General features: G+C 47.0%; 1 protein-coding gene across 1 annotated transcript in view; it reads left to right on the top strand.

Annotated features, from left to right (window-relative positions):
- The window catches only part of FAM135B (family with sequence similarity 135 member B), a 171,398-nt gene that overhangs the window by 34,830 nt on the left and 116,899 nt on the right, over positions 1–19,669 (top strand). The window contains exon 2 of the mRNA XM_007940571.1: positions 1,767–1,846. Coding sequence (XP_007938762.1) covers positions 1,767–1,846 — 80 coding nt within the window. The remainder of the gene's footprint in view (positions 1–1,766; positions 1,847–19,669) is intronic.

Consider the following 19,669-nt stretch of genomic DNA (forward strand, 5'->3'; position numbering starts at 1 on the left):
CCCCCTGAGTTTTAGAGATAGGTGCACGTTCAGAGAAGTTACGTGGTGTGCTCAGAGGCACACAGCCAGCAGGGGCTACCAGGCCCTTTCCTCCACATGCCTGTGATCATCATATTTGGATAAAAAGTAACACATGGCTGCCAGCAGGACCCCCTGAGTGTGCACAGGGCAGCTGAGGCAGTCGGGGATTCATTGTGATGTGAGCTCCATGGGCCATGCAGGCTGAGGTATTCATGCTGTTCTTCTTGTTTCACTATCTGCTGTCCACGTTCCATTTTGCAGGGAGTTTGCAGTCAGTAGAAGGAAGAACTGGGAGGCCAGAGATGTCCCAGGTGCTTGCAAACAAAAGTGTTACTCATTGCAAAAGAGAGAACTTCAAAAAATGCTTTTAGTCCCTGTGGGAAAGAGGGCCCAGCAGGAGGGATTAGCTGACATCCAGGGAATGAGGATGATATCCTGAAGTGATGGGACTGACATATTGAATGAGAACGGGAGTGACATGTTGACAGTGATGGCTCAGAAACTCATTGAAGCAAGCGCCTGCCTTCCCCTCAGGAGTGCAGGCCCACCTCAGATATCGCAGGTTCGGATCCAGATCATCTCACTAAAGTGGATAGCACAAAAGGCGAGTCACACGGAGTTTTGGGTTTTTTTTTTGCCTGTAAAAGTGATGTTTACACTCTACTTTAGTCTGTCAGGAGCTCTGGTGGCATAGGGCCTAAGGCACTTGACTGCTAACCAGAAGGCTGGTGATTCAAACCCACCAGCCACTCCTCAGAAGGAAGGTTGGGCAATCTACTTCCATAGTGATACTGCCTCAGAATCCCAAGGAGGGGTCGCTATGAGTTGGATCTGACTCCACGGCAGTTGGTTTTTATAGTCCATTAAGTGTGCAACAGCATGATGAAAAAGCTGGAAATATTGTAAGAATGACTAAAATGGGACACAGAGACGTGAAGTGAGCACAGGCTGTTGGAAAAATGGCGAACGTAGACTTGCTTGATGCAGGGTTGCCACGACCCTTGCATTTGTAAAGATTGCACTATCTGCAAAGCGTGGTGAAGTGCAGTGCAGTGAGCGACTCAGTGGCAGTACTTCCAAAGGTATTTGTATTGGAGCATGATGGCAGCTGAGTTTCTGTACAGATTGGCCAGCATGCATTGAAAACCCATCATGCCGATAACTAGGTCCCTGGCACATATGTTTGTGCTTGTCTACTACCTAAGGGTCAGCTGTTTGAACCCTCCCAGTGGTGCCATGAAGAAAGGCCTGGTGGTCTTCTTTGTTAAGATGAAATTATAGGCCTTCCTTGATGCCCAGGGGCATAGTTCTATTCTAACATGGGGCCCCCTGGGTCGGAGTTGACTCAGTAGTACAGGTTTGGTGGGGTTTTTGGTTTATATGCCTGTAACAGTAGACTTTTCTGTCTAAATATGGAAAGCATACAGTCCTTAATGTGCCCATTAGTGTACCTCTGTCTCCTGACCCATCTCTTCCTGTTCTCTATTCCTGTCTCCAGCAGCCATGCTCAGGTTCACCCTACATCTGAAGTGAACTCAGCTTCTTGCCTCCAGCTTTGCTCCTCCCCTTCCTCTCCCACTTAGCTACAGAATGAATCTGTCTTTGATGCCAGACGATGGATCATGTGTGCTGTGTAGAAACTTCCCTTTTCACCATGGTCTTCAAGATTAAATCCAAGCCTGTGTAGAGGAAGCTAACAATAAGAAGCCCAATCCTTAGTGGCCTCTTTTCTGCTCTTTTCTCAGGTACTACCAGATCCGCATGACCTTGAAGGTGTCCTCAAGGATTCCCCACAGACTGAGTGCATCCATCGTTGGGCAGACAGGTGAGCAGATAGGCAGCAGTAGGTGCTGGTTGCCCATTGATAACCTTTAGTTACCACTGTACTCTAGGATGGAGCAGAGTGTCTGCCATGCAGGGCCACTTGGTAAATCGTTGTTGAGTGTTGGATGAACATATGTTGGAAATGGAGACCCTTTGTTGGAAGTGGCAAGGTGTGTCCATTGTTGGAGAAGGAACCACTGCTCCAGGAGCAGCTTGTGCTTGGGATACACTGGGCTGTGGAGGATTAGCTAAAGTCAAGTCAGGGAGGAAGAAGTTGGGGAATGGCATCCAGTAGGTGGTTGATGGGAAGCCTGGGGTCAAGAAGAATCTGGTAATTATGTAGGTACCCAGAGGGCTCGGTGAGTGAGATGCTCCATGCCATGTTCTGTTAAGCGCGTGGGGTCCAAAGGCTGTGCCCCCACCTCAGGGAGAAAAATTGCCAAGGCCAACTCAGGGTCCTAACGCTATATTAAGTGGATATCCCAGGGTCCCAGCAGGTACTCAGCATAATAAAACGTGAGTCAGAACCTTAAAACTCATTACTTCCAGAGTAAGGATAGGCATCAAGGTTAACTAGTGCAAGTATAAGGAGGTTTTACGTTAGGCTATTTGGGAAAACCATGTGTATCATCCAGATCATAGAGTGAGGAGAAAGATATAGGGATGGGAAAGAGAGAAAGTAGGAGTTAAAAAGATAGAACTGTAGAAATTATGCATAACAGTAGTTATAAAAGAAAGGGTAGCCAGGAACGTTATAGACATCAAGTTTGGTGGAGTTAAGAGTTGTGGTCACAGCTGTGTTTCAGATGTTTCATTGGGATTGTCCTGGCCATTGGACCACTACCCCGTTTGCAGCAATATTGTAGTGAATGAAGTCATCTGCAGTCGAAGAGTCAGAAGTTAGAGGTGTGGATGCACTGAGTGGCTTAGCTCCATCTTGGAAGAGGTATGGCACAGTTGACGGCTGGGGTCACACAAGAGGACATCAAGGAAGGCCTATAATTTCTGGGTAGCAGGCGAACTTTCCCTTCTGAGATCTAGAAAGAAAGAGTTTGCTGCCCACTGCTTCTCCCCTGCCTCTGGCCAGAGGAAGTTCCTCTCCAGTCCTCTCTTTCCTGGGAAGCAATCCGAGATCTGAGGTTGGGTGGAGGTGGCCACCCACTCTTCTGTGACCTATGAAGGTTCAGGGGGATTCAAGAAGCCTGAAGTTCCCTCCTTTGTGCGCCCCTCCCCCTCTCTGCACCAGGGAAAGGTCCGTGCAGTCCACACAGGGATCAGGGTTTTCCCTCAGGTGGCTTTGAACCCTCCCATTGCCAGGAACTACTTGTGTGGCTCCTAGAGTCTTTTCAGTGCTTGAGCTTCATTGCCTCACCTGCAGGAGGAGATAAAAATCCATCTTCCTCATGGTTTTGTTTTAGAGATTATTAATGGAAAGGGCTCAGGATAGGGAGTGACACACAGTAAATGTCCGATAAATGCTACCTATGAAGGGTCCCTGATGGTGCATTAGCCTGCTCAGCTGCTAACTGAAAGGTTGGAGGTTCCCATCCACCCAGAGGGGCCGCGGAAATCAGGCCTGGCAATCTACTTCCAAAAAGCAGCCACTGAAAACCCTCCGGAGCTCAGTACGACTCTGGTGCCTCCAGGGTTGCCGTGAGTCAGTACTGCCGCTTTGGGACCTTTGTATGCAAAGGACTGATGTATGTTTGTTGAGAATCTGCACAGCAGAACGCACACCGATTCGCCTGTTCCTCCACGTACCATTCAGCGATGCTGATGACCTCCTTTGAGTGGTGCAGCCACTCTCACCCTCCTTTTCTGAGTTGTTCCTCCCCCGTTTACATAAACTCCCTGTTGTCGAAATTTGCTGATTCTTCAAGTTGCTGTTATCTCTTTGGTCCCTTACAGATAATTCTTCAAAGAACATATGCCCAATGACAGTCTTTACTTCTTGTTGTTGTTTTTATGTGCTGTCGAGTCGGCCCCGACTCATAGCGACCCCTCCTTGGGTTTCCGAGGCAGTATCACTACGGAAGTAGATGGCCCCATCTTCCTTCTGAGGAGTGGCTGGTGGGTTTGAACCTCCAGCCTTCTGGTTAGCAGTCAGGTGCCTTAGGCACTATGCTATCAGTCTTTACTAGTCAAGCTAAACTATTTGGTTTGAAGAACCAAATAGGAGGTTATTTCAGAGGATATTTTTAATTAAAGGTTTAGTGATGATCTCAGGGCCCCAAGAGTCTGGATTCCATGGGATTGTGAAATTCTGTTTGGCATTTTCTGCCTTTTTATCAGGATTCTTTTATACAATCTTTGATGAAAATGTTCATTGATAGTAGCTGGGCACTGTCTAGTTCTGGTCTCATGGCAAATGAGGCTGTTGTTCATATAGGCAATTAGCCACACATTACATATTCTCCTCCTATTTCTGACTCTACTTCTTGCTCTGTTTCTCCAGGTGAATAGAAACCAGGTATTGTGCCTTGGATGGGTGCTTGCAAGCCTTTAAGAGCCCAGGTGGTATGTAGCAAACTGGGAGTTAGAGGCACTAAACACATTAGTAAGCAGTTGACTGGGATCCTAGAGCCTAGAAACTTTTTTTAAAAAAATGAGTGGTCATATGATGGTCATATGAGGCAGTGGCTTGTTGTCAGGGACAAGGCACAGGCCAGGGGTACCAAGGTAAATTAGGTGGGACTAGCACCCCAGTCGATCAGTTGCACATTTTCCCCAGGTTCTGCACAAGGACGCTGTGTCTCCCTGTGGCTCTGGACTGCACGGACTTGGTGCTTGCCCTGTGACTGAGCCACCCCGGGAGCTGGCAGGCCCCAGCTGTGAGGGCAGAGGCTGCAGCATCACAAGGGCTGGCAGAGTCCCTGGCTCAGGGCATTGAAGGGCTGTGATGGCACTGCTCGGAGACAAGGGAAAGAAAAATGGAATGCTATTTTTGGGGAAAAAAAATACCTATATTCTTTTGTCTCATTTGGTACCAGGATAATTGTGATGAAGTTGGTATGGCCCTGAGTTATATACAGGCATAGTATTTGGGACAGAATACCAACCTGGAGGCCAGCAATAACTTAACAATATTGTCCCCAGTATTCTACTGCTGCCTGGGTGAGGGATACATAATGTGTGACTTCTTTTTCAAAGTGGATTTTCCAATTGTAATGAGAACCAGAGCTGGACGGGTCACCCTTGTTTTTCCAGGTGCTGCATGTTTTCCACTTTGACAGGGTGCAGTCTTAGCCCTTGTCTATTGCTTATTTTAGTGGAAAATATTTGTGTTTTCCTTCTCGACGGGTTTCCACCTTATATAGTTTCAAACCTTCATAGGCTTTGCTGTATCTAATTTCAGTTAGACAGTGCTCCACTGTGAAGAAGTCCACGCTTAGTGACTTTAGACAGCAATGCCTTATTCCTTCTTGGTTTCTGGTTAGCTGGGCTTGGCTGGGGTCGTCCATGAAACTGCGTTCATCTGAGAGCTCAGCTAAGGCTGGGACATCAAGACATCTCCACACATATCTGGTCTCTTGGTTGCAGTGGATGGGCTGACTGAAGGCAGCTGTGGGTGTCAGGCAATGGGGAGACACTCTCTGTGCCCAGCTGAACTCAAAAGGCAGCTCGGTCACCAAGAGTGAGGTAGTAGGAGGTCCTGGGCTTCCTAAGGGCTAAGCACTGGGTCACATCATCCACATTCCACTGGTCAAAGCAAGTCTCAAGGCCCAGCTTCCAGAGAGGGGAACAGACCTACCTCTGTGGGAATAACGTGCAGGCCGCCATATTGACAGGCAGTCATGGCAACACATTTTCCATTATCTGCATGTGTTTCTGAGAAAATGAAAAAAAAAGAAAAGAAAAGAAAAAAAATGTGGTCTATTGCAAAAGGGCAAAACAAAAACCAGGAAAGAAAAGGCTTGGTATAGAACAGTGTCTTTGACTCTGATTAGTTCAGTGAGTTTGTTGGTATAGGATATGGAAGTTCTTTTGTCATATTCGTCTATCAGATGGAAGAGAAAATGGCTGCTATGTCTAGAGAAGCAAGATTCAGTAGTGGTGTAGATAGACCACCCAGTCTGGGCTTCCCAGGTTTAAATCCCACCTCTGCCACTTCTCAACTAGGTGGTTTTAGACAAGTTATTGAATGTTTGTTTTTCCAAGTTCCTCATCTGAAAACAGGGTGGTAGTCTATGCCTTCCTCTTGTTTATTGTGAGGATTAAATGCACTATGTATGTGAGATTGACTGAACAGTGGCCTTCCAAAGATGTTCACATGCTAATTGCTAGGGCCTTGGGACCTGTGAATCTGTTACCTTATGTGCTAAAAGGAGTTTGCAGATGAGTATCAGTAAAGGACCTTGAGATGGGGGATCATCTGATGGTCCAATGTGACAGGTGGGATTCTGTCCTCCAATAAGACATGTCAACATGCCCTAACCCCGTATCTATGAATGTGAGCTTGTTTGGAAATAAGGTCTTTAACGATGTGATCAGTTAACATGAGATCATTCTGGAGTGGGGGATGTCCTAGTCCAGTCTGACTGTTGTTGTTGTTGTTATGTGCCTTTGAGTTGGACCCAACTCATAGTGCCCTCTCCTTGGGTTTCTAAGGGGGTATCACTAAGGAAGTAAATTGCCCCATCTTCCTTCCAAGGAGTGGCTGGTGGTGCCTTAGGCACGATGCTACCAGAGCTCCTATGGACTAGTCTGCCTAAAAAGAGGAGAAGGTACACAGAGAAAGGGGGACAAAGACAGGCCACCATTGGGTGCTGCAGCTGCAGGCCACGGGAAGCCCAGCACCCCTAGGAAGGGAGGCAGGGCCATCTACCTCTGCAGTGATACAGCCTCGGAAACCCAAGGAGGGGGCACTGTGAGTCAGGGCCGACTCGATGGCACATAACAACAACAACAACCAGAACCCAGGAGAGAGGACTGGGCAGTTCCTCTCTCAGCATCAGTGGGACTCAGCACAGCTGACACCTTGATCTGACTGACAACACCCCAAACTGTGAGACAATGAACTTCTCCTGTCACCAGCCGCCCAGCTTGTATTTTGTGAAGGCGGCCCTAGAGAAGCAGCACACCCACCCAGCAGGGCCCACTGTCCTCACAAGGGCGCTTACAGGAGGGAGGCGAAGGCAGTCTGAGCTAGCGGGAGGAGACGTGAGGATGGACGGAAGATGGTGCGGTGATGCGAGGAAGGGACCAGGAGCCAAGGAATGCAGGTGGTCTCTAAAGGGTAAAAATAGGCAAGGACTGGATTGTCCCCTCTGAGCCCCCAAAGAACCCAGACTTGTTGAAGCCTTGGCTTTAGCCAGTGAAACATATGTTGACTTTCTGATCTCCAAAACTTAACACTACTCTGTGTTGATTTAAACTAAGTTTGAGGTAATTTGTTACAGCAGCCATTGGAAACTAATAAAGCTAATGAAGAGTTCAGGATGGTGCCTGGCATGGGGAGAGTGCCTAAGAACTTAGCTAGGGTAAGTGTGGTTATGCAGAGAGTGGGCCCTGCAAAGGGGTAATGCTGGGCCATTAACCAGAAGCTCGGTGGTCTGAGTCCAACCACAGGTGCCTGGTGATCTGCTTCTGAGAAATCAGCCTTGAAAGCCCTGTGGTGTGCCGTTCTGTTCTGACTCGCATCAGGGCGCCGTGAGGCAGGGTGAACTCCACAGCGTTACGTGGCTGCTTGGTTGCTCATTAGCACTAATCTTTCCGACCCTGCTCCCTGTGGGGCATGTGGGTGAGAGGCTGCCTTCCTGTCTGCCCGGGAGAAGCTCACATTGTCGTGGGAGAGACAGAGACGTGACCAGGTAAACAGGGTAGACAATGGAAGTGAGATGACAGTGGTTGGAATGGTGGGCCACACTAGCTGCTGGTGGCTCAGGTTGCAGGGAAGAGCCTGTGGACTGAACCCTGGGAGGATGAGAGGCTGGCCCTGTAGAGGGGGGTGGGGAAGAGTGGTCCGGGCAGGGGGCCGGGGAGGAGAGCTCCATGTGGCTGGTGATGAGCAGGGGACAGCGTGGCTGTGGGCCACGACCTGCAGGTGAGTCTGTGGCACAGTGAGGATGCTGGCTTCCTTTCAGAGGCGCAGCCAGAGGACACAAGTGCTCCGTGACAACATGCACGGGGTGCTGTTCAAACACCAGGTGTTGTCTCACCAGTGAAGGGACAGAATTGCACGTTTTTGTTCTACTTTTAAATACGTCAGTTCTCTACAAGCCGCCTTCTATGGCAACACTTCAGTTATGTAGATGGTCTGGATCCTGATTGTCCTGATGTGAGTGAATGTCTCATTGGATTTTTCAAGCTAGATGTCCGTGGTTCGAGTCTGTGACTAAAAGGAGCAATACTGATTCCCGTGTATAAAGGTGGGCCAGCACTGCTTGCTTTTGTCAGCAGTGAGCTGGGGAGAGTCTTGCAGCTGAGGGTTCGCTCTGGTTTGACTTAGTCGTGTGTCTCGTGAGAAGAGAGACTGTGACGGACCCTCGGTGCGAACCAGTTTGGAAGCTGCCTCCCTTGCTGTCCTAGAAAGATCTCAGCACTGCAGAGGAAATGGGCCAGTGAAAGGTTAGCACACACCCAATTATGAATATATGTGTGGATGTAAAACATTGATTCTAAATGGTCTATTCTGTTCCTAGAATGCAGTGGTTAAGGCATTCAGCTGCTAACCAAAAAGTTAGTGATTTGAACGCCCAAGCCACCCTGTAGGAGAAAGATGACAACTGCTTCCGTAAAGATTGACAGCCTTGGAAACCCTATGAGGCACTTCCACTCTGTCCTATAGCGCAGCTATGAGCCAGAATTCACTTAATGGCAGGGTGTTTGGTTTGGGTTTTGCTTCCGTAAAGATTTACAGCCTTGGATACCCTATGAGGCAGTTCTCCTCTGTCCTCTAGGGCTGCCGTGAGCTGGAATTCACTCGATAGCAGTGGGGTGGGTTTGGGTTTTGATTCTTTGTCTGCATGTGGACACTCAACTTATGCTTGTCAGCCACATGTATGACTGTTTGATGCAAATCAACATTTATCTGTTCAACCAAGTTTTCAGATACCTCCTACAAGCCAGACAAAGTGTTAAGAAACAAACCAGGCGCAAAACCCCACAAAGTGACCCAGTTGTTGTCAAGCTGACTGACTCACGGTAATCCCGGGTGTGTCAGTAGAGCTATGCTCCATACAGCTCACTGACTGATTTTCTGAACTAGACTGCCAAGCCCTTCTTCCAGGGTGTTGTCGGCACCACCTCGGGACACCTTGACTGTGTTCGTTGTTGTTAGGTGCTGTCCAGTCAGTTCTGAGTCACAGCCATTCCGTGCACACAGATCACGACATGGCCCGGTCCTCCACCATCCTCACAATCACTGCAGGGTCTGAGCCCATCATTGTAGCCACTGTGTCAATCCATCCCATTGGGGGTCTTCCTCCTTTTTGCTGACCCTCTACTTTATCAAGCATGATGCCCACCTCCAAGGACTGGTCCCTCCTCATAACGTGTCCAAAGAACATGTGACCAAGTCTCATCATCCTGGCTTCTCAGAAGCATCCTGACTGTGCTTCCTCCAAGACAGATTCTTTCGTTCTTCTGGCAGTCCAAGACCTAATCGGTATTCTTTGCCAGCACCATAACTCGGAGGCATCAATTCTTTGGTTGTCCTTAAGGGGACTTAGCCTAGGCTATTCCCCTTCCACAACAATGCTATTACTTAATAGGTTTTGCAGTCTCTTCCTACCCGAAGATGTTAGAAACAACCCAAAACAAACAAACCGAAAATACATTTTCCCTTAGGGGGATGATCAATTAAGTCAGACTTGGGAGAAAATGTGGAAGCTTATCGAGGTGTGGTAAATGGTTAGACACAAAACAGGCATCTGCTCATCACTGCTCATCAAAGCAAGAGAAGAGAGAAGGCAGTGAATTGTGCCAACTTCCAGAAATTGTCATGGTTATTGTAATGTTTTGAGAGGTAATTTCCACTTTCATTAAGTGGGAGCTTTAAGAGTTCCGCTGCATAGGGGCGGAGGACAGACGTTTCTTTTTCAAATGAATCAGTCTAATTTTTTTCAGTGTCCATTAGTGTACACCCAAATATCAAATATGGCTGTTTTCATGGAAAATAATATCCAGGTACGCTGAGAACATGGCGAGGGCAAAAGGGCGCTTGCTCAGGGCTCTGAGGTGGACTTCCTGAACAAGGTAAGCACTTAAGGGAAGCCTTTACAAGTGCCCGACTGCTAGTCGAGTCACAGGCAGTCGAGATGGAGTGGGCAGCCCAGGGAGCGGGCCTCAGACTCCCTCACAGACCAGGAATCCACTCCCCCAGCTGTGCAGGGCCCAGCCTCCTCAAGGCCAGATCCAGAGCTGTGCCCCTCTCCTTTGTCCTGCAGACTGACTCTTACAGCCTGCCTGAACTCCATGGCTCTCCTTCCAGAACCTTCCTTCCATCTCTGGTGCCATCATGTGCTCTGCTCTCTCAGCCTCTGCTCTTGCTGTTCCTTCTGCTTCGAATGCCTACCCCTTCCTTCGCACCCTTCCCTCCCTCTGGGCCCACTAGACTGGCAGAAAGAATTTCCTGTCCAATGGTTAGATTCACTATGCGTCTTCCCTTAGCAGTCTCCAGGAAGAATGATTAATCCTTTATCTGAGCATCCTTGACACTACCTCTATACCCCCGTATGTACCCTCCTGCCATGCTCCCCTCTTCTGTGCTCCCCCGCCCCAGGTCAGGGTGCTGTCAGATGCCACAGCCTGGAGCTTTGCTCTGAAGGACCGCCCTGAGGCTCCTGGGAGCATTCTGCCCGAGCTGTAGAGAACCAAAAGTTCTTAGGATGCACACACACACACACACACACAGACAGTTGAGATCATTCAGCAGACTGTATCTTTTAAAAAATATTTCTTATGAGTTTATGTGGTAGTTTCAGTTTGTGTGTCAACTTGGCTGGGCCTGGTTGAGTGGCTGGGCAGCTGGCTGTAGTATTCCCCATGATGAGACTGGTCATCAACTCCATGGTGGAATCTACTATGAGCAGCTGAGTAGCTGCCGTAGGGATGTGATCTGCATCCTGTATAGAAGGAGAAGCCTTGGGCAATGGTCTGTAGCTTATGGCATGCTTGGACCCTGCATGTAGCCATTTCATTGTTCAGCAGCCTGCCATGTTCTGCTGACCTTGGGACTTAAATGGACTTGAATTAATGGCCTGCCATGTGGTTTGGTAACATCGGGACTGTGCCATTTTATTTGTCAACCTTGGGCTTGTTAGCCTCAGCAGCCAGTAGCTGCCTGAGTGAAGAGTTGCCTCTAGCTTCAGTGGGCTGGGAGCAAGAGGCAGAGCTGAAGCCCAAGGTTGAGGGGCTTTCACACAGCCCCTAGAGCCTGGCACTTTGAACTCGGACTTTTAGCTTCCCAAACTGTAAGAGAATAAATTCCTGTTTGTTCAACCATCCCATTTGTGGTATATTTCTGTCAGAGCAGCACTAGGTAACCAGAGCCGTTTATACAGATTTCATTCATTATATTTAGAACTAAACCATTCTAATTGCCTTATAGCTTTCCATTTAATGGATATTGAAAAACCCACTGCCATAGAGTTAATTCCAACTCATAGTGACCCCCATAAGGTTTCCAAAGTTGCAAATCTTTACTGAAGTAGATTGCTTTGTCTTCTTCCCACAAAGTGGCTGATGGGTTTGAACTGCCACCCTTCTGGTTAGCAGCCAAATGCCTTACCCACTGCGCCACCCAAGCTCCTTAAGTAGTGGATATATTATGATTTATTTAACCATTTTCATATCCATTGAACAGTTTGATTTTAGTGTCACTTCTTATAAATAATGATGTGATGGACTCTCTATGCCTAAATTTTGTCAAGTTCTTTGCCTTTTGCTTTAGGGATGTCTTTTATTAGTCAGTGGGACAGTGGGTATGCCCATAGCATGGGTATGATAATAACCTGGTCAATGTGTATGCATATAGCCTGGTGCAAAAAAGGTGTGGGGGTTGTATAGTATGACCTCTAACTTTACAAGGAGAAAGAAACATCTGAATCAGCAGCCCAAGGCTGGTTCCTAAGAGGTGGAGGTCAGACTGGCTGCCATCCTTCAACTTTCTTACCAATTCAACCACCTCCTGGCCCTCCCACGGCACGCTCTACTTCTCTGCTGGATTCCACAATCTATTGCAGTGGCCACACAGGATTCACACACGATACTCGTGATTATAGGGTTGATTAGGGAAACCACAGGTTACAGTTCAGGATCAGAAATGACTCAGGATGGTTTCCAGCCAAACAAAGAACACGCAAGTGAGTTAAACATTTACCTCAAGTAGACACACACCCTGGAGAGAACAATCATAGGGAGAAGGAAGGGCTGCTTATGCACAGGGAGACAGCTCAGGGCGCAGAAGAGTATGGAGGGATGGACACTGGGAAGAGGTAACTATGGGGAGGAAGTGGGAGGGGAGCTGTTGCATTGTAAATTTTGGTCAATGACATGAGACAAAGTATATGTGAACTGGTGTATGAAAAGTGAATTTACTCTGTAAATCTTCACCCAAATCAAAAAAAAATTAAAAAAAAAAAAAAAAAAAAAAGAAATGACTCAGGATACAGTTCTTCGATCAGGACAGCCTCTCCTCAGCTGTGCCCAAAGGCAGGTCTCTCTATGGCCCTTGACTCCTTGGCCTGGTTTCTGCCCTCCTCAGGCAAGTGTTCCAAAGCTCTTTTGGCTTTGCCTATCAGTGCCCAGAGAAGCGCCCCACTCTGCCAGCAAGCCTGCTGCCGGAGACGCTCCGTCCTCTTGCTCTGTGGGCTGGGAAGCCCACTGTGCCGTCTGGTGCTGCTCTCTTGGTTCTGCTGCCTCTGCTGCCACTACTTTTTGCTGTCTCTGGAGTCACAGCTCTCTCTGTCCTGGAGGAAGTTCAGTGCAGGGATCTCAGGTCCAGAGGACATGCTCCACTCCTGAGTCTTCTTTCTTGATAGTGGAGAGCCTCCCCCCACCCACCCCTCACATACTTTTCTGCCTCTGGGAAGGCTCATTTTAAGCCTAGCAGATGGCAAAATTGACCAGTCTTCATGGTAGGGTTCCGTACAATTTATTCCAATAGTCCCAACCCCACAAGGGCGCCCTGTACCTTATTTAAATGATTAACAATCTATTTAGTCCCATTGGTGGGCCATAAGCACCTCACATATGCATAGTCACACCCAGTCATCTAGTGGGAGTTACAAAGACTGTGGATAGAAGGGCCATATTAAGCAATTCATTGCATGACACTTGGTTATTGGGTATGCACATAGCCTGGTCCGTATGTTTGTGTATAGCCTGGTCAGTGTGTGTGCACATAGCCTGGTCAGTGTGTGTGCACATAGCCTGGTCAGTGTGTGTGCACATAGCCTCGTCGGTGTGTATGTACATAGCCTGGTCGGTGTGTATGCACATAGCCTGTTCAGTGTGTATTCACATAGCCTGGTCAGTGTGTATGTGTGTAGCCTGTTCAGTGTGTATGTACATAGCCTGGTTATTGTGGATGCATATAGCCTGGTCAGTGTGGATGCGCATTGCCTCAGTTAGTCATGGGTGGTATGCACATAAGTGACCTTTTGAGGCTCCATTCTCCACTAGAACTTCCAATATTCTGAGTCTAAATATAGTGTATAGTCATGTATCACCTAACATCTGTTAGGGCAACGTCCAAGCACAAATGCATCCATGGTCCCGTAAGGTTATAATAGAATTCAGAAATCTCGATCAGAAGGGGATGTAGCGGATGCAACAGCTTTCTGCACGTGGTGTATCTCGTGCCTCTCATACAGAGCAGTTGTGCTGCCAGGTGGAGAATGGTACATTGCATATGTAACCTGTAATACATGTCTTGATGGTCATAATGAATGCCTTCATTACTGGCTTGTGTATGTACTGTACTTTCTGTCTAAAGCATTTACTGTGTGTGCTTCAACTTGTAGACAGTAGCAGCCAATCTCGTGTACTGTGGGTCTCTTGAGTGTTGTAGTGTATCTCTCTGTTTAATTTTCTTTCAAAGATATTACAATAAAGTGCATCATGGCTCCCAAATGCAGCAAAGCCAGGGCTAGTGATAGCAGCAGCGCTAGCAAAGGAGAAGCATCGGATTGGAAGTGAAACAAAAGGTTATTGAACAACACCAAGTGGAAAATCAGTGAATGCTATAGCTTGAGATTTAGGCATGGCATCCTCGGCAATAGGATGATCCTCAAAAGAAGAAAAAGAAAAAATTCTCCGAGCTGGTAAAGGTCAGCTCCACTGAAAGCTACAAGGCTAAGAAAAATGTGAGAGGGACCTCTATCAGATAGGGAGGAATTGCTAATGATGTGGGTGAAGGACTAAAAATAAAAGCAAATCCCTCCCAGCACATTGAGGATCACTGTTAAGGCATGAAGCTTGCCTGAGATGCTTGAAGAAAAGGCAGGACCAGACTCAATGTGGTGTTTGCACAACGTCCAAATCATATGAAGTCCTATTTCACAGAACGTGCCATGGATGTTAAGTGACACATGACTGTATGGCTGTTTCAATCCAGTCAGTTTCCAGCCAACTCATTTGTTCATATTTAAGCTAACGTCAGCTGGTTCTGCGTGTGGCATTCTATGAAAGATCCCAAATAGAAAACAGCAGAGAACTGTGAAATGTGGTGGATCAGGAGAGCACATGGCAGAGCAGGGAGGTACACAGGGTCCAGCTGGCAGGTCATCAAGCCCTAGAGTCACTCCTGGCCAGCGGCAGGCAGCCTGGCATGATGGGAAATGGGCTGGTGCAAGGAGGGGTGAGTCTTATCTCAGTCCTCATGGTGATTTGTGCACGTTTGCTTCCTCTGCCTTGATGCTGAGGAGCCCTGGTGGTGCAATGGTGAAGTGCTCGGTTGCTAACCAAAATGGTGGCAGTTTGAACCCAGAAGCTACTCTATGGGATAAAATACCTGGGGATCTCTCCCATAAAGATTGTGGCCCAGGAAACTCTATGGGACAGTTCTACTCTGTGACATGGGGTCACTAGGAGTTAGAATTAACTCAATGGCACCCAACAGCAGCCTTGATGTTGGTGGACACCGTGAGAGACTGGGTCAGCAGGATCTTAGACTGGTCTCTCTCAGTCTCAGATCCCTCGTTTGTAAAACATGAATGTGAAGTTGGATTTCCCAAAACCAAGTTTGAATTTGTTTAAATGGAGTCTTCCCCTTGTGTCTTGGTTTCCTGGGACTGCCGTAACAAAATACCACACAGTGGGGGTTTGTATAGAACAGAATTTTATTTTCTCACAGATCTGGAGTCTGAGAGTGCAAATCAGGATCTCCACCATGCCAATACCTTCTGGGGTCTGAGAGAGGAACTGTTCAGGCCTGTCTCCTATTTTCTGGTGGATTCCAGGAATCGTTGGCATTCCTTTGATGCTTATAGATGTGTCCATGTCTCTGTCGTCCATGGCATGTGTCTTCCCCTCTGTGTGACTCTGTTTCTGTGTCTGTCCTGCCCTTTTATAAGACACTACTCAGAAGGGATTAGGGTTAGGATCCAATAAAGTATAACTTTATTAGCTCAACTGATAACATCTGCAAAGAAAAACCTGTATGTCCCCAAACAAGGTTTTGTTCACTGGTGTATAGGTTAGGATTGATATGGTTTTGGAGGACACGACTCAATCCCTAACATCTTGGAGCCAAGAGAAAATTAAAGTTTAGAGAGAGAAAGAAGCCAGAAATGATAGAGACCAGTTGAGACCACTGAGTCCACATTCAAAAGAAATCTATCCTTAACGTTTACTGCCATTAGGCGATTAGAAGTGTCAGGACAAGACATTCCATGAACCTTCCCTGGTTGCTTCTCTGTGGATATAAACCCCGGTCACCCTCTAAGTCATCATTGATTTCTGAATTGCTTTGTGATTCACATTTCCTTCCTTGCTTCCGTCCTTTCTACATGAGCGTGAAGACTTTGTCTCTCAAACACACAGCACATGGTTGAGTTATGGGAGGAGCTCTGTGACCCCTTGGTGACATGGCACTCCCAGGCAGAGTTCTGTGATGTTCTGTCATAGCTGTACTGTCCCCCACAGAGAGGCAGCACAATGCTATCATGCTATTGTCCAGACCTCATCCGAAAGTGCCAAAGGTTTCTATTTCTTTATGTGGTGTTTTGACTTCAGTGTTGGCCTGGTGTACCATTTTAACCATCTCAGCTTCCTGAGTATGACTTCTCCTCTTGATTCAGATGATGATCTTCCTTTCTACAAGGAGTCTGATGGGACCAATGGGTGTGGGTTAAAGTTCCTGGGTGGTGCAAATGGATTGTAATCAGCCACTAACCTAAAGCTTGGTGGTTTGAACCCACCCAGTAGTCCTGTGGAAGAAAGGCCTGGCAGTGTGCTACTGAATGCTGCTCATAGCCATGACAACCCTTGGGGGCACAACTGTATTGTGCAGACCTATGGTTGCTGTAAGTTAGAATCAACTCAGTAGCAACTAATAACAACCAACAAGGTTGGGAATTGTGAACTTGAGCATCCTGATTGTGGACGCTTGGAAAACAGAGGGCAAGGATCTACTGCCTGTGAGAAGTGACACCCAGAGTTTTGATTGACCCTTGAAAGGCCATGATGTGGCTGACTTAGCGGATATGTATATATAGAGAGAGAGGTGGTGTGGGGGGATGACTCTTTATGCACAGGAATGGTCACCCAGTTGGAAGTATGGTCAAGATAATGAGGAATGAGTGTCCACAGGAGAAGCAAGACAACATGGGCTAAAGAGAGATCTCACAGGAAGGAATGAAGAAGACAGAAGAGCAAATGAAGGAGTGACTGACTGTGTTTAGAAAGAGTTGTCTGGCCATTGCCTCTGTTCCAGGTATACTTCCAGCATGCATAGGAGATGTTGTAAAGGAAGGAACTGTACAGACCTACTATGTGAACAGTCCCTGGAGAAGGACATCATGCTTCATAAAGCAGAGGGTCAGTGATAAAGAACCCTCACAAGATGATTGACACTGGTCTCAATATACTGACTGTTGTCAGGATGATACAGCACTGGGTAGTGCTTCGTTCTATTACACGTACGGTCCTAAGTGTCAGAGCCAACACAACAGCACCTAGCGCCAACACCGAGTGGCAGTTAATGTCCCAGGCACTTCTCCAAAGTGCCACAGACAAAAAATCTTGGACACATTTTGTGGAAAAGAATTCCAGGAAATTTTGTGGTTTGGTTATTGGGGTTTTTGTTGTTGTTGTTTTCTTTTTGGGAGAAGTTTAACATTTCATCTACTTCTGTAAATATAAATATAAATATTTTCATTAACCACATTAACTTGGATTATCAAGTCCCCCAGTTCTGGTCCTCCCCACTCTCTGGTGACCTTTCTCACCGTGATATACCAAGTCCTAAGCCCAGGGGAGCTTTAATTTGTTCAGTTGAGGTGACAGTTGTAGAACACACAATTAACTGTTCTAAAGTAGAGGGCAGAATTCAGTGGCATTGAGCATATTCATGGGGTTGTACTTACTAGGACATCTACCTCCATCTGGCTCCTCCATTGTTTCCTCCATTATTTCCTTTGTTTCACCTCAAAACAAGCCCAAACCCAGCAAGCAATCTCTTCTGTCTCCTTTCCCCCTGGAGGCCTGGCACCACCAACCTGCTTGCAAACTCTGAATTGACCTTTGCTGGTGATGCAGCGCCTAAGGCCTTGGACTGCTAACCAGAAGGCTGGCGGTTCAAACCCACCAGCCACTCCTTAGAAGGAAGACTGGGCAATCTACTTCCGTAGTGATACCACCTCGGAAACCCAAAAGGGGTCGCTATGCATCGAATCGACGTGACAGCAGTGAGTTTGTTTTTTTTCTTTTTTTGGATATTTCTTAACGTGAAATCATACAGTGTGTGCCCTATTGTATCTGGATTCTCTCACATATTCAGTAAAACCTGTAAAAGGTGGAACCTTGGTAAGCAGAAACCTGTCAGAGAGAAGGAGAAGCCGTATGCAGTGAAACCCGTGAGAGTGGGAACTCCATGGGTCAGCCTTGGTTTTCTGGGTCTCGAAAGTTGTCTGCCTTTGACACAGGGCAGTCTTCCCACATTTCTGTTGCTCCTTTCAGTGAGAAATATTTGAGTTTTCTTTCCCGTCTTTCCCAGGCTTCCTGTATCAGGTACTTCATTTCTCACTCTTGGTGACTTTGTGTCCTTGTGTGGTGGTGGCTACTCGTTGATGTCTGTCTCCCACCGTGAGAATATGAATCCCCTATGCTGGGGAATTTGCTGTTTGTCCCAGTCACCACTGTATGGTATTATAGTGCCTGCACATGGCAGGCACTCAGTAATGCTCTCCCGAGTGAATTAATGAACAAACGTGATTTGTTGCCCTTGGCAAGAGTGCATGAGGACTCATGAGAAGAGGTAGAATAATGAACGAACAACACTGGTTATTTAATTTTGTTTTTTCCTTACTTTTGCTACATAAGTACATAATTCCATTATTTCATGGATTTTGTTATTTCACCAGTTTTGTTACGTAAGTGATTAATGACTGAGTTGTCCTCGAGGTTATTAATCCATAAGGCTGAAGACACCTCTGATTTCCATCTGAATCCAAAACCTCACCTTTCTCCAAAAATAAATCATTTCCATTTATGTTTGTAACCTTTCATGTTTTACCCACCAAAAGGCAACACATAGGTCCTGGCGTTTCTTATTTTAACAGCATCTTTTCCTAGGTGCTATTGGTGGCAATTTTAATTTGCTTGTTTTGGGGAGGTGAGAGGGTGGAGAAGTGGAGTTTTGCATGAGCTCGTGGGAGCTGGTTGTGTACATCATGGCGTCCCTGGCTGGTGCAGTTAAGAGCCCAACTACTAACTGGAAGGTTGGTGATTTGAACTTCCTCGGAGGTGCCCCAGAGGAAAGGGCTGGGAATCTTCCCCCAAAGGGTCACAGCCCTGAAAATCCCATGGACACAGTGCTGAGCAGCACACGGGGTCACCGGGAGCCAGAGCTCACTCCGCAGCAACTGGCTTGGGATTTGTTTAACTGAATGATCAGTTGATTGGCTCTCTTACTATAAGTCCCATGATGACAGAAGCTCTGTTGTCTTGCTTAAATACTTGTTACTGTGCCTGGTGTACCCGAGTTACTAATTCCTGTGTGTCCGCTGAGTGGGGGGGGGTGGATGGATGAAAGAGGCACAGATGGGTGAGAAGTTCACATCCCTGTGCCTTGTACACCCAAGTTACTCAATTCTGTGTGTCCACTGAGTGGGGGGATGGATGGATGAGGGATGCACAGATGGATGAGAAGTTCTCATTACTTCCATTCCTTGTTTAAGGACCATTCTGTCTCTCCTAAATCCTGCTTGAGAGCTACATATGAGCTACACATTCTCTAGTGTCCACTGTTTTGGTTTTGAGGCATTCAGGTCAGTATCATTAAAGTTTAAGGCACAGTAAAAGTGATGACTACTGGAAAAGGATATTCTTTTTTGAACTTCCTCAAAGTCAGTATGCTCTGCCTCGGCCCGCTGGAAGATGTGTCAGTGATGGACCTGTACTTTCATGGGTTGGTAGTAGTAACACTAATAAATTTCTGCTGACTCCACTCCTACATATCCGAGGCACTGCGCTAGGGAGGAACCTCAGTGTCAGAGTTTAAAAATGAGTGCAGCCAAGGACTTGGGTGACCCAGCTGGGCTGTTAATTTTGTTTCCTCAAGTGAATAACTTGACTCTACTTGTTTAAATTTATTTTATTTTATTTTTTTGGTAGGGGTGAAATGAGAATGAACTGCATTTAATTCTTTTTTTTTTTTTTT

This window comes from Orycteropus afer, unplaced genomic scaffold (genome assembly GCF_000298275.1).
Source record: "Orycteropus afer afer isolate SDZICR_OR568_19922 unplaced genomic scaffold, OryAfe1.0 scaffold00069, whole genome shotgun sequence".
In the NCBI taxonomy this organism is placed as follows: Eukaryota; Metazoa; Chordata; class Mammalia; order Tubulidentata; family Orycteropodidae; genus Orycteropus; species Orycteropus afer.